Here is a 15,548-nt window from a genome sequence, read left to right as displayed (position 1 = left end):
AAGTGGCAACAGTGCTGATTTTCAACATTCAGCAGTCCCGTATACAATTGAGTAAAAAAAAAATGTTGCCAAAACCACATTTCTAAAAGATTGAAACTATTGAAAATGATGCGATAAAATCGAAAAGATAAAATAAAAAAAATCTGATTCGAATTTTGAAAAAATTGTTTCGAGGTGCACTGGCTCTTGTCTAGATGCACCTATATACCAAATTTCGTAGCCCTGGGTCTATTAGCTTACACGCAGCACGAACGAAAGACACACGGACTCTTTCTTTTATTATATGTAGAGATTAGATTATACTTAATTCAATAATAAAAGTTGTGTTAAATTATGCCATGAACTTATACAAGTTTCTTTTTATTAAAAACTATTATTTTTATTGCAACGTTGAAGTTAGGTATTTTTTAGTTAGGTGTTTGTTTAAAAAAAAACCTAACTTCAACATTTTCTTGGATGTCGCAAATGTAATTTTTTAATCTAACAATGTGTGAAAGATAAAATCATTGAATATGCAGTAAAATATTTAAGTAAATTCATCTCTATTCCGTTCTTTGATTTCATTTCCTTTTAATCGGACGAGAGGTTTAAATAAACTTGAAGAATCCAAATATTTTTACAACAGAGCTTAAATTAAGAGTAAATACAGAGAGAAATTCAAAAACAAAATGAATCAGATACAGTCATATTTTTAACTTTATGAGTTGGGCATTTTTCCGATCAGTATTTATAATAATGATGTTTGTTTTCCTATGTAGAATTTTCTCTTTGGGGTTTTTATGCTTGCATTTATCTGATCTGTTCGTTTAATCGTAAAATTTGCCTAAATCAAAAATGCATCTTCTCTGGGCTAAACATAGCACAAATCGCTATTATTATATGGTGTCGGGAGTTGAGTTCGAAAATGTCTTCAACGCAAATAAAGGGGTTGTAGTACTTGCAACTCCTATTTGTCTGCATCATGTTCTTTTAGCAGTCTCAAGCCCTTTTGTGATTGCTGCCCTATCTATCCCATACAGATGTGTTCTGAGTGGATTTCTGCTTCACGAGCCATCCGGGAGTTTATGTTAACCTGGAAGAAAATGTATCCCTTTTTCAATGTGGCAGAAACCGTGTGAAAAAGGCCGTATTTTTACTTTTTATTATTATTCCAAATGATGCTGAGTTCTAAAGTACTCGACAAGTGTAAACATTAATAAAAGTTCTTTAGCACTGTCTCTTATTTCGATGAATTCTGTATAAGTATGCTTAATAGAATTATTGCATATTTACTTCTAATAAAAACTTCTTAGCCTGTTGTCCGTACGATTAGATCTAAAGTTGAGTTTTACTTTACAAGAAACAAAAATTACTTAACTGTACTCTTTAGGTCTTCGCAATAATCGATTTCGGAGTTTCGAAATATAAAAGAGTTGTAAAGGCTTTAAAAATAAATGACTGAAATCACTTACATGTTTGACCTCCACAACAATGTTATCCCGATAAAGTTAAAAGTCAAAATACAACTGTGGATTCAAAACGCTTAAAATTTTTTTTTTTTCGAAATGATTCGTTGTTACAAATATTTCGAAACTTATGTATTATCGCAACCACCTTAGCGCAGTTTGACGAATTTTACGGAAGAAAAAGAACAAATACTTTTATTGTAAAGAATTATCGACTTTGAGGCAAAATAATATATTCCTGCAGAAATTTTACCTCTTTTTCTTCTTCTGTAGGAAAATCTTACAAGTGGAAATTTTCGAATGAAGTTTTTAAGACAAAATCATAACTTTTCGTTCGAACCTGCAATACAACAAAAACAAAACACGCGAAATTGGCAACGTTAGAAACTGAATATTTGTTATGTGTATGGTTGCCTGAATAACTGTTTTGCGTGTGGTCACCAGATTTTGGCGTATTCTGAAGCGATTTCTATTAAGGTGGTTACTATAATACGCAATTAACAATATTCCTTATTTTTTCCCTCGGATCGGAACAAAATAAATTGACATAAACAGAAAATATATGACACAAATTCTTTTCAGAATTTTCTTACACTAAAATTTATGAAAATTTGGATTTCGTATTTTATACAAAATTAATTTAAAATGACAAAAATAGGAATCATTGCGTCTTTTGAAAACATTTTCGTAAGTGGAAGAACATGCCTACGATTAACGGTTGCGAAAATTAAGGGCTCATGAGGACTTTTGTGGACACTGTGTATGGAATTTTGTTCGGCAGTCCTACATAAGCCTTACGAGAACTTAAGCCCCATCGAAGATATTTAAGGAAGATTCGATTTCTGCCCAGGTTCCTTTAGCATCTGAGATTCTTTAACGAAGCATGTCTTCGGCAAACGTTGCCTGTTTGAATTTATCGTCGGGTTTCACCTCACGTAATAATCGCATTTGTATGCATGGAGTTTTGGCGTTTGTGTACCACATCGTGGATAGTTAATTTTGGGACACCAAGCTCACGTGACGTCATAAGAACTGATGTTTTAGGACTTCTTGCAAACGTATCTGACATGCGATTAACAATGTTCTTTGATGTTCTTAATGGTCCATCACCGTGCCTCTTAGCAAGAGATCCTGTCTCTAGAAACGCTGCTTTCCATGCCTTGACTGTCTTGACGAGAGGGTATCTGTGCTACTCTGCAAGAAAACTTCGTTCAACTGCAATAATGGACTGTAGTTTTTACATACCACTACATGTTCCCCTTGGAGTGCAGTACTGGCTTGATTTACATCATGATAGTGTAATCTAGGGAAAAAGCATTTTGAGCTTGGCGGTTCCAGAACCCTGAGGGAAGACCGTTTGTTCGGTTGGACCAAGGGGGAAAGGTCTACAGGCCACCGGGCTGGTGGCATCGGTAGCGGGCGTGGCTTTGCCTCTTGACTCGAATTCCGTATAAAACCACGGTATTGGTAGCGGTGCGCTGTCACGGACAGTCCGTGGTCATCACAGGTATTCCATGTCAAACCCTCAGCCTGGTGGACTGCCCTTGTAGTAGTGGCGAGGGCACTTCCACGACCAGTAAGATCTCCAAACTTTATAGTTCCTGGCCATAGTGAGACCTGAGAACCAGGATTGGTGACCCCGCGGGCCCAGGAGGTAGCCGTGGTTGTAGAGAGACTTTTCAACTGTACCACCTTGGATTGGGAGCCCGGGGTGCTAGCACAGATGAGCTTCTTCCTCTCGAGGAGCCTTTGACTGGTAGACCCTCAGTTGGGGATAGTCCGTGTAGTGTCAAAGGCGGAGCACGTATACAATTATTATTATACCACCACACGGCTTGTGCTTTTTCAGTATTTTTCGCCATTTTTCAGTTTTTTTCAAATTTTTCTGCTTTTAGCACAATTAATAACCGGAAATTAAAATGAATTACAATTAAAATGAACTTGATAGAACATTACAAATATGAATTTCCACAGTTATTTTCTATTTTCACGTCTAACGCATTGTCTGCGTTGTTTATTATGGCTACGTATAAGTGTTTCAAATTAGGGGGTTTCGTCACGGACAATTGTATATAATAAGCAGAATCCTCCTGCAATTTAACTATGTAAAACTAATTTCACTGAGAAATTTTCTGTAATTTACAATAGTTTTGTTTTGTAGATATTGTAAAAGAATTGGCAGTAGAAAGCACATTTTGTGCATTATTCTCAGTTTTTATTATATGAATGGTACGTAATTTACATTTTAGTTATGCACCCTAACTATGTTTCATCAGTATATGCGTCATAAATTCAAATTTTTAGATTTTTAAAAATTTATTTTACATCCAGATATGACAGCTTTAAAATGTTATTCTCATTGATGTGAAGTCAGACGAATAATTATAGAGCAATATTTTATGTTAGTTATATAATTTCACAAGAATTTATCAATACATTAAAATGGGAATTTTTTTAATTTAATGCGCAAGTTTTTAATTTACTATTATTTCAGTCTAGTAACTGTTAAATGAGTTTTTTAAATTGCTTCCACTTTAAACATTAGGCGCTTCACAGAATAAGAAGCGCCTAATGTGTAATACATTAGGCGCTTCTTATACGTTTGTCCACGTCTATTTTGATAACATTTACCGAATGATATATAGCATTGAACAATGAAAAAGATAGCAATGGAATTTAACTAATTTAACTTAAAGTAATTAGAAACATATAAAAAGGTATTTTAAGCATTTAATTTTCAAGCATGTAAAAATTCGTTTATGAATGGGTCATAACATTTCAGGATATTATTTGACCGAAGATGTACCTCTAATTTTCTTGTTACTTGTTCTTGAGAATTTTTCAACGTAAAATTTAAAATTGGGCAAAAAGTCAATCTTAGTTTGGCATAGATATTTTCAGGGAATTCGTTTTCTCATGAAAAAAACTTCTGCAAACATTTATTTGCTTTTGAAGAACAGAGATCTGTATCCGATACTTTCAAAATCGATTGAGTTTAAGTCATTTTTTTTGGGTTTAATTTTAAATAGCTGACTAAAATCGAAATCAAGATATTTGACGACTTATTCCCTTATAGGCGACGTTTCTCTGTAAAATGGCAATTTTTATACCGCATTTTAAACATATTTGGAGACTTTTTACTTTATTTTAAAAAGATTTATCCTTTACTATTTTGACCCTATTAACCGAACTAGCGATCACAAAGCGGCAATTTAAAAAATCCATAAAATGGCAATTTAAAAAATTCTGTGAAAAATGGCATTTGAAAAATAAAAAGCCTTTTATTTTCTTGCTGAAATTCTTTAGCTAGGGAATGAAAATCGAATGGGTAGCAATATATTTTTTTCATTTTATTAAAACGAAATCCAAAGAAAGCAGAACCTTTTATTTTGAGACGTATTTCATGTGATATTCCGTAGATGGTGTGTCAAGAAACTCTGTGCAAAACTCCTCACCGAATAGGATACTATGCAGCTGGGCCGGCGCTAGAAGGTACATTCTGCGGAGGTAAAAAGGTAAGTCAGTTTTTGAAAAATCGAAAATGCTGCAGTTTGATTCATGTGTTCCAAATTCAATAATTCACCCATAGATTTTCCTATTACATTTGACATGTTTGAAATTGTTTACTGCTACAGAAATTAGAATGGTACTTAGGTATTAGCACAACCACCTTGGGGCAATTAGACGATTTTCCACAGATGAAAAAGGTAAAAGTTACTTATCGAGTGCAAGTTGACGGTTTTCACGCCCTTTTTTTAAAAAAGATTCCTAAACTATCGACATTTGTCGTAAATCAGTAAATATCATCAACATATGAAAATAAAGCACACTTTAGCAATTTAAAATAAAAGTTTAAATTATTAAATAAGGATTACATGATACATAAAAAATAAAACAAGTACATTTTTTCCGGTCTTTCTGTAACTCTTTTGCGCTATTACTCTCCCGAAGTACACAGCAATCTGTTCAGGCTTAAAAAAACATATTTGCACAAGCAAGGAAGGCTTCCTATCTCTCAATTTAACTACTAAAATGTCTATATAAACTTTAAAGACGAACTTTCAGGAAATAATTTATAACACTCTGAAATTTCGAAAAATTGTCAAAACATTATTTCGTCACCCAATGCAGTTTTCAACCGTCAATATGCATCGATTTTGCATTTAATGTTTTTGGCATGGTGCACTTTTAAATAGTATAATTCTTTACACTATTTTTTGGGGTTTCAGCCTTCAGCTTACTAACTTCAGCTTACTATCTAATATCTTGAAGAATTTAACATTAAGATTTCCAAAAACAAAATCTAACAAATTAATATATTTATATATAATCATAAGAATGAAAGGGGAATACTTCTATTCTAATTCCTATATTTTGGCAGGCCTTATCTGATTGCGTAGTAATCGCAATTAATTTATTCTGGTATTTTGTCTGATATAATTTGGTAATTTCATACTAGCGATTTATACAATTTTACATGAAAGCTAACTTTTGTTTCCTTTGACTTGAATTTACTACATAAACTGGAGTTTTTTTAGAGTTCTCGGTCTGGTATTTTTATTCAATTCAGTACATTTAATTCGTATAAAATATTTCTTTTAAACATTTCTGCACAGTATCTTGACCGTGCTATATATTTAGTCTGTAATCAGCAATATGAGTGTGACGTGAAACGTATACCGATGACATAGCACAATAAATATATCGTGTAAATATCTATTTTATTTTCCATGTAATAAAAGGGTGTCAAATAAGACACTTCTGTGCACATCTAATAATTATAAATAAAAACTTTAAGATTTCTCTTATTTGTGTGAATAGATTTAAAGGGAAAAATTTCAGTTTGGAAACTTCAGCTTACTATCTAATATCTTGAAGAATTTAACATTAAGATTTCCAAAAACAAAATCTAACAAATTAATATATTTATATATAATCATAAGAATGAAAGGGGAATACTTCTATTCTAATTCCTATATTTCAAAGTTAAGAAAGCCCATAGAGAAACAGCCCTTGGACTTTATTTTAACACAATTTTTTTTTGTCTTTAAAATTTTATTATTAAACATGCCTTTCGTCGTACATACTCCCCATAAAATTAGACAGCAGAATCACAAAATTTCTAAAAACAATAAGTGTTTAAAATTCTCGATATAGTTCTGCCATTATTTTTTTACACAATATTGTTTTGTCTTTTTATTGATATCTTTTGTCTTTTTAGCTTCATTTATTAAATATCACTTCCCTCAAACTCATGCCACATAAAGTTTAGTAGCAAAATCATAAAATATTTTAAAATAGTATATTTTTAGTATTCCCGAAAGAGTGTTTAGTGTTGCCATACATTTTTCTATATTCAGTATATTATTTCTTTTAAAATAATGCATTACGATAAACATTTGGTGGTAGCATTCTTAAGTGATTCGAATTCAAAAGAGAATCAATGAAAAAGTAAAGTCGTATTTAATAGGACCTCTGTCAGTAATTATAAGATTAAAACGAATTTGCTTATCAAGTTTTAAAAAAAAATTAAGGAATATTTTAAAATTTAAAACATAATAATCGTAACATTAAAAGGAACTTTAATCTGATCGCGATATATATGCAGATTTCAATTAATACCCGAAACAGTTTTAGGCTAAGCGGTTAGTACAGTTATATTAGCTTGGGAATAAATTTCCCAGAAACTGAAGATGGAATTAACAGAAAAATATTACATATAAAGGAAGCTGTTCAACACATCAAAGCCAAATGGTAAAGACAAATTTTGCTATGATAATATTTTTTCGTAAATAAACGCTACCGGGAGATTTACACATTTTTAAAAGGTAAAGATTAATTCGTTAAGACGTAGTTGTGCACCTATTTCACTCGATCGCTTGAGCATGAGGTTTGCAACAAATATTTTTCTCATGTGGCAATGCTTTCTATTTTACCAGTACATGAAATAAGCACAATATAAACAATAAATATTTCGAAGCGATTTCTTTCAGAATGTTTAATAAAAATAATTTCATTAAAATTTTTTAAATTCTTCCTTTAGTAATAAAATTATTCTCAGTAATAAAACTTAATTTTGTTATTGAAGGAAGTAGAATTAAAAATATTTAAGCTAGAAAAATAATATGAAAATTAAATTGCAAAATTAGGAAGTAAATTGAAAACATCTGAGATTTGCGAAATTAACTGATGTTACTAAGAAAATTTAATATTCTTGAAAACTGAGGAATTCGTGAAAACTCTCGTCAATATATAATAATAATAATCTGAAATCCTAATAAATTATCTTATTGCCATTCAATAAATTTTAATATTTTCACGTTACTTTGAAATTTAATCGCCAAATGAGTTATTTACAAATACCATTGTAATTTTAGTGGTGCCAACGTGGTGAATGCGTGTCTTCGAGCAAGCTGAAAGTAGTAAAAGGAGGATGGTCTGACTGGAATAAGGGCCAGTGCAAATCGGGATGCCTCAAGAAATCCAGAGCTGTGGTCATGGACAAAAGATTTTGCAACAACCCAAAGTAAAAGGCTAAATTTTCCAAACATACATCTATGTTCTTCTCTATCATAGAAAACTTTCGTTTATGACTAATACTTCTGTGTATTTACTAGGCACTTCAAGGACTTTTCACCCTCCCTGATTTACGATCGTGGCGCGTATTTTCATTACCGCATAGGTTTATGTCATTCGTCATTTCTGCGATTTTCATGCTAAACAGATGGGATGGAATTAGAATACTCGACCAACTTCCGCAGCTTTCGTTGCTATACTTACCAGGCAAACAGGGAAAGAAAAGTGATCTTGAAGTGCCTGTTCTAAAGAATAGAGATTGTGGGATTATTAACAGTCAATTTTATTTTGGAAGATACCTTTCCTATAGCTTTTATTTTTCAACCCACGCCTTCTTGCCAAAATGAGATTTTAGTTTCGCGCATTATGCAAAATACCATAGAAAGCTACTATTTAAGATGGTGTCTGAGTTACTTCAGACAGAGAGTGTACTGCCTTTCGGCCACGTTGTTTACGTACTATTTAAGCTTGTTATTCTACAGCCGTGCGTATTAATTGCCGGTTAGTCGGTGATAGGGCCAAGAGCCAACTGCGAGTTAAAATATCTCCGTGCAGCTTTGGCTGATTATTTCACTTAAGCTTAGTTTTAGTTTTACATTTCCCTTTTGAGTTGCCGCCAAAAGAATTGTCGTGGACCTGTAAGCACCGAAAATGCCAACTGTAAATGTTTTTCTTGAATTGAATAAAAGGGTCATTTCACCCTTCCCTTGTATTGTTACTTATACAGCTGAACTTAGCGAGTAAACGGTTCACGTAAAGATATAGTCAACAAAGTATCTTAGCTAGAATCTTAAAAAGTATCAAATATCATATTTTTCTAAAATCATATTCAATATATATTTTCTTTCAACCCACGCAAGAAAGCGTGGGTTGAAAGCGAAAGCAACAGGAAATGCTGCTTCAAAATAAAATTAACTTTTATTTAAATAAAACCCCACAATTTTGATTTATATTTGACAGCGGTAACATTATTCAACGTGTATTAAGTAATATCGTGCAAATATTAATTGCTTTGTATCGTAAATAGTATATTATATGAAATTATTTATTTTTTATTAATTTGTTTGTTTGTTATGTAGACCAAAGAACACAGAAAAACTGTGCGAGGGTGACAATATTCGACTTCATTTCTGCGATGATGCTAAAGTGAGAATCTTTCTCTTATATTTGCGTAAAAGTTTCATATTAGGAAAAAGATGAAAACATTTATTATAAACAATTAAAGAAGTACAACGTGATGCGAGAATTTTGTGCTTTAAGAGCTAAGCTTCGGCTTTCGAATGGTTATTTATTATACGTGTAAAGGAAGCCATTTATAACTTTAATATTAGACCAAATTTAATCTTAAATTTACGTTAAATGTTTAGGAATTGATTTACACCAGTTCTACAAAACTTGCCACTTGTTCCTTCTTAATATTTATGTATACCGCCCAAACGGTATAGTGAACAGAAACGCCCACTGCGAAGCCCATCCTAAGGGCCCGGGTTCGAATCCCTGAGAAGGCATAGCTGTAGTTGTTCGTCTCTTCTTAAGATGTAACGTTAAAGATATTAGGTGTTTCCATAAACAAAGTGGCCACCACCTCCGGCCTTATTAGTGGCCAAGCCTAAGTCGGCTAAGTGCCCGGCAATGGAGAAAAATGTTTTTTTTATTAAAAACTTATTCCTAAACATATGAAAATAATAAATTATTCCAGGTGGATCTTCAGTAGATTTTATTTAACTCAAAAATTTACTTATTTACTTAATTAGTAATAGATTTTACTTACTTAATTAAATTAATTGTAAGTATAACTTCTCATTATAAGCAGCATGATATATACTATATAGTGCATCTCTAATAACTAACTTAGCCAAACCTAAAATCAGAGTAACACGATAAACGGTAATTGAAAGCTACCTAATTAAAAAATGTTAAACAGAATATTAAATAGAAAATGTTAAATAGAGTAGCATTTTGGCTACTTAATAATGTAACGTTTCAACTGACGTCATCTGTTCCCATTATTCTATGCATTTTGCATTGGAAAGGAGATTTAAAATGTATATTTTGTCTGAGATTATATTTTGTATTTCATATTAAACTTATTCTTCGTCTATTTTTCTTGTCTTTTCGTAGCTTTGCAAATCCCGGCAAACTCCTGTGGAATTCGCTAAAAAAAGGTGCGAGTTCTTCTCGAAATATGTACCGGAAATAACGCCTCAAGGAGTACAAGTGAAGCACAATGAAAGTAAGACTTGATGTTTAAAAAGGAATATTTTAAATCTGGCTCCTCGTTTTACACTCATGTATTTGCGCATCTCTGTTTTAGTTATGTGCGCATTTATAATACTTTTACGAATCATTTTATAGCTGCATTTAAGTTTTGGTAAAATTTTCATAAACCTTTCTCAAACAGATTTTTTTTGTGAAAAATATGTCAGTGTCTTAAGAGATCAGGTACCTTTAAACAATTCAGAATACCGAAGTGGGTTACAGGGGCTCCCGATATTGAATCGCAATCAGCCGAGATATCTCGCCAAATTCTGGCTACGTGTTCTCATACCTCACCACGTAATCGTATTTATTATTTTATTTATTTATTTATTTATTTTTTGTGAATATGACGTTAACAGTCTTAGTTTACCAAGTAATGAGTTAGATACCATATCATTTTTTTTTTTTCAAAGAGGAGGTCTTTTTACCTTACAAATGAGTATGAGAAAATGGCCACAACATGAAACTTTATATTAATGCCGAATCCATTTGGAAACAGAACGTTAACAACTGCATAAAGAAGAAGGGCCTCCATGTTGGAAATTGGTTCCGCAGCTCCAGAATATAGTTCTTCGCTGCCATTAGGTTTATGTATTCTTGGGCAGAGGGGTTGACGTCCACGAAATGGTGTAACAAACAGCTTAATACGTGTGAAAGTGTTGCAGTTGACTGGAACATTTACTTCCGATAAAATAATAATAATAAGGATTCTTAAAATTATTCTTCGGAAATGACATGTTAGTATTATTGTTATTATTATGTTTTATGCTATTTATTTTTACATTCGCGCTTCACGAGCTTGGCGAAGTTATAGCTGAGAATTATTGCTTGGCGAAATTGTAGCCATTTTTAAAATGTTAAAAACACAGTGATATTTGAACTCACATTATCATAGAATTATGTTGGGACATGAAAACTACTTGCCGTTTAAAGTACGTGAAAATCGGTATTTATCGAATAAGATTCTTAAATTACTCACTGATATATCCTTTAATGGTTATTGCAAATAAATAAATAAAATAAAATTTAAAAAAATGGATGCATTGCCCAGAAGAGAAGGAAAATGTAAACGTTTAATGAAAAAAGAAATAATTTAGCCTTTTTTTTTTTCTTCCTTGAAATTCATATGCTGTTTAAGATCTAAAAGTAATAAAATTAGTTGTTTATCGCTAATGTGTATGTCAAGTTTAAAATTTGATTATAACAAATTAGAGCAATTTTTAAATCCCATTTAATAGTTCGACAAAATGAGAATACATAAAAATTACATCCTTAAAAAAATTCATGAATTTCTATTTTTAAATCCCATTTAATAGTTCGACAAAATGAGAATACATGAAAATTAAATCCTTAAAAATTCATGAATTTCTGGGGTGAAGAGGAAGAAAATGGGTGAAGTGCGTTCATATGTCAAGCCAAAGCTGAATTTTGAAAAGAAATAAAAACGTAAGTGTATAAAAAGTACATGTTTTTCGCCTGTAACACTGTTCTTTCCAGCTTTGCACTTTCGTCAGAGAAAAGCCAACTTTAAGTAAAAATGTCTTATTTTCGCCGTAATTAAAAACGATCTTACATCAATAAATGCAATACTTGAAAGAGCTTTAACTGCTGATTTTTATTCATGTAATGATTTGTATTCATTCTTGATTATAAAACTGTTTATAAAAATGTGCTTATTTTTGTTCACAATATGGCAGAAAAATTAAACTGCTAAGTGGTTAAGAGCATGGTTATCATAGTTTTAACGCACCGTTATCATGGTTATCATGGCTATGACGCAAGCAGCATATATGACTCTGAAGAGCTTCCTTTTTCTAAAACGACAGACCATAGTCGCTGAGAGAAAATGTTTTTTGTGAAAACTTTCTTATTTCGTTGTCTATGGCTAGCTCTGATCTATGTCTTTCGTTGTCTATGGCTAGTCGCTGAGAGAAAATGTTTTTTTTGTGAAAACTTTCTTATTTCGTTGTCTATGGCTAGCTCTGATGAAACCATTACCAATTACGATAACAAAGTTCTCTAAAGGCAAAATTTCTCTCTCTCTCTCTCTCTCTCTTTTTTTTTTTTTTTTTTTAACGAAAAAGCTAACTTGTAAGGGATGAATATTTTTATTTAAGGTTCTTAAAGTTTGATCGTATTTATTCACACATGCTCATTTCAGCGGAACTTCAAAAATGGAGAACAGTGGGAATTACCTGTACTTGCTCCTTTTTTATCCCATGAAGGAAAGGATGATTTGATTTCTTTTGATTATAAAAATCTCCATCGTTCTTTCTGTCGTTACTGAGTCTTAATAGCTTTCTACCTAAAAGACAGTTCCGACTCATTGAATTTTTTCTTTATTTTCAGAGCGCCAGTGGCAAGCCTGCGCAGTCTACTGCAAAATGAAATCCGGCACCTGGTATACACCCCGTCAAGAATTCAACGACAGAGGAATTGACACTTTCTTTCCAGATGGCACTTGGTGTCATAACGATGGTAGGACTGATTATTTCTGCCAAAACAAACTCTGCTTACCTCCACCAGTCAAAGGTAGGGCCCTATGGCCGGATCCTCATCAGCCACGGGGCAGTGGGCCGGAAGTGGATGTTCCTGTTCTCAACAATGCCCATCCTAAAGGAGAGAACAAAGCCCTGAACAAGCTCAAAGAATACTTCCAGTATTACGAAGGCCGTGTACCTCCTCCCTTGCCGAGACCCGAAGAACTCGGTAGACCGAAAGAAGAAGATTATGAAATAATTGATTATATCTCACCCTTCGACCTGTAATAAAACATTTCTTTCATTTTTTTATAAATAAGTCTTTTTCTTATTTTTACTTTTCCTCGCATCAAACACTAAAGCCTCGTGGAATTTCGTCTAATATCTAATTAGTAAGTGAAATTATAAATATAATTAACAGATATAGTAATGAGATGTACAAAGCTGTATCAAAATCTGAAGACCCAAAATAACTCTCTCTAAACCATTTCTGATATTTAAGCATTCTTAGATCAGCGATGCATTATTCCATGAACTCTGATTAGGATTTCTGGCTTCATGGAAGTTTATTATTGACTGCGATTAACTTGACAGATGCTCTAATGACACGTACTCCGTGGCGATACATAAGAAATCCCACTTCACTTCGAATGCTTTATGAAACATTTAAAGAACATTTTGAAATTTGACGAAGGTAGAGTTCTCCAGACTTTAATTTGGTGCAAAGGAAGTAGATGTAGAAATCGAAAATAATGCTGTTCGGTAGCAAAATGTTGTCTACAAAACTGATGAGCACTTTGCATATTATCCTCAAATGTCGAAAAACTGATTTTAAAAATACTGCATCTTCCTCTAGATTCGGAAAATAGTTCTTTTAATTGAAACAAAATGATAGTAATAAGTAGAACGAATCTCTGTTATTCTTATAGAACTTTTTACCTTAAAACAGTTACTAATCTATAAACACACAGTGGCTCACATTTGTTTTAGGATACTTGTAATTGGAAATTTGTTATCCTCGTAAGGTGTCAACATAAGAATCGACTTTACCATAACCCCCATGGGGAAAGGAAATTTTTTTCTCATGAAAAGTTTGGGGCACGGAAATGGAAGATAACGTTACAAATCACCTCGAAAATCGGACCATTAGCTCCGAAGAAATTTAGATTTATGTGCGCAAAATGCAGTGTTAAAAATAAAATGATCATGTGATCAGACGGCGTGATTTGCGGTCGTCTGAATTCTTTCCCTGCAGACTTTGCGGTAAATGTTTATGAAAACAAATTTTTAGAATTCTATGTAACGGATACATTTGCTTAATAGGCTAGCTTTCTAATTTCCTTTTTCTCGGATTAATTACGCTTGGATTTTTTTCAGTCTAATATGTTTTTGTACGTGATGTGAATAAAAATAAGAAAAAAAAACTGGACGACATGTTCTTCATGCAAGAATCTCGTTTAATTTTCTAGTGATATTATTATTTTTTATGGTGCCAGAAATCCACAAGAACTGTTTAGATTATTTCTTTCGGATTGCTCTAGGCGGTAAAAGTTTACAATTGGGTGCCCCTTGTTTTTTGGCGATTCTTTTTTGGCGCCAAGTTCGGCGCCAGGAAGACACAATTTCAAGATGGCCGCTACACAAAACCAAAATAAGAAGTCGAAGAATTGTACAAACTCTGTGTCCATGTACACATCGATCTGTTTTCCCTTAAAAAAAAAAGAAACTGCTAGAATTGCACAAACTAGGCATTGCGCACTGCCTTAAATTTGTCCATGTACACATCAATATATTTTCATTTAAATAAAATCAGGAGCTAAAACAAAGTTAAAACTATTATGGTAACCAGAAGTGAGGTTTCATCGCCAAAATAATTAAAAAAAATTGTCGCTAATCGAAGGTGCACCCAATTCTACACTAGAGCCCTCTAGGCTAATTTTTGAACACTTGCATTGCAGGTACTGTAACTTTGTAATTTAATAGTTTATTTATCACTTGAACTGTTATCCCTTTCAATTTTGTTTCGCGTATAAAATGGAAACTGTTGATACGTTAAAATCCAAGAGGAAAGTCATTCGAATTGTGGCTAAAGTGCAGAATCGCCCACTTATTTGTTTGGCGCTTTTTGCAAGAGTAAGAAGAATTGAATTTTTGTCAATTTAATTTGACTTTTTAAGTGAAAATATGTTGATGTGTACATGGATATAGTCAAGAGTGTGCGCAATGCCATTCTTTTAAAATTCTGGGATGTATTTTTAAGTGAAAATAGGTCGACGTGTATATGGATACCGAGTATGTGTAATTCTTAAAACCGCGCCAAGCAGGGGGCGATTCTGCACATTCCCCCGAAGTGCTTCAATTAATAAATTGAATTGACTCTTATTTTGATAGTCTGGATATTAATAAAAACGAAAGCGTTCAGGAGAATTTGTCGGAATTTTTGTTAAGTTTAGAAGAAAAACAGAATGGACTTTAAACTTGTAAATCGAAGACCTAATTCATGATAGTACAATGCTCGAAACGCAAATTCAAAGTTCCCTCAAGTATAATGAATCTATAAGTAATGTTAAATTCAAAATCAAAACAAGCTTAAAAAGGTATGAAACTGAACATTTTAAATCTCAAAATGGTAACGTCTGTAATTCGAATATTCGCAATGCATCATCTATCAATTTGCCTAAATTACGCATTCCCACTTTTAATGGCGATATTTACTCACACTAATGGTTCGATTCGTTGCGGATTCACAGACACCATTGTTTGCGATTTCACTGTAAAAGATTCTTGT

At 32.7% G+C, this 15,548-nt stretch overlaps 1 protein-coding gene across 1 annotated transcript in view; it reads left to right on the top strand.

Moving 5' to 3' along the window:
- LOC118182921 (A disintegrin and metalloproteinase with thrombospondin motifs adt-1-like) overlaps positions 1-13,079 on the top strand; it is a 62,835-nt gene extending 49,756 nt beyond the window's left edge. Inside the window, exons 13-17 of the mRNA XM_085814150.1 lie at positions 4,865-4,960; positions 7,823-7,971; positions 9,101-9,167; positions 10,143-10,254; positions 12,630-13,079. Coding sequence (XP_085670276.1) covers positions 4,865-4,960; positions 7,823-7,971; positions 9,101-9,167; positions 10,143-10,254; positions 12,630-13,048 — 843 coding nt within the window. The 3' untranslated portion in view covers positions 13,049-13,079. The remainder of the gene's footprint in view (positions 1-4,864; positions 4,961-7,822; positions 7,972-9,100; positions 9,168-10,142; positions 10,255-12,629) is intronic.
- The last annotated feature ends 2,469 nt before the right edge of the window (positions 13,080-15,548 follow it).

The sequence above is a fragment of the Stegodyphus dumicola genome, chromosome 3 (assembly GCF_044657685.1).
Source record: "Stegodyphus dumicola isolate Sdum_Otavi_A_Nest chromosome 3, ASM4465768v1".
Taxonomy (NCBI): Eukaryota; Metazoa; Arthropoda; class Arachnida; order Araneae; family Eresidae; genus Stegodyphus; species Stegodyphus dumicola.
Note: the sequence above shows the minus strand (reverse complement) of the source record. Positions and strands in the feature narration are given on the sequence as shown.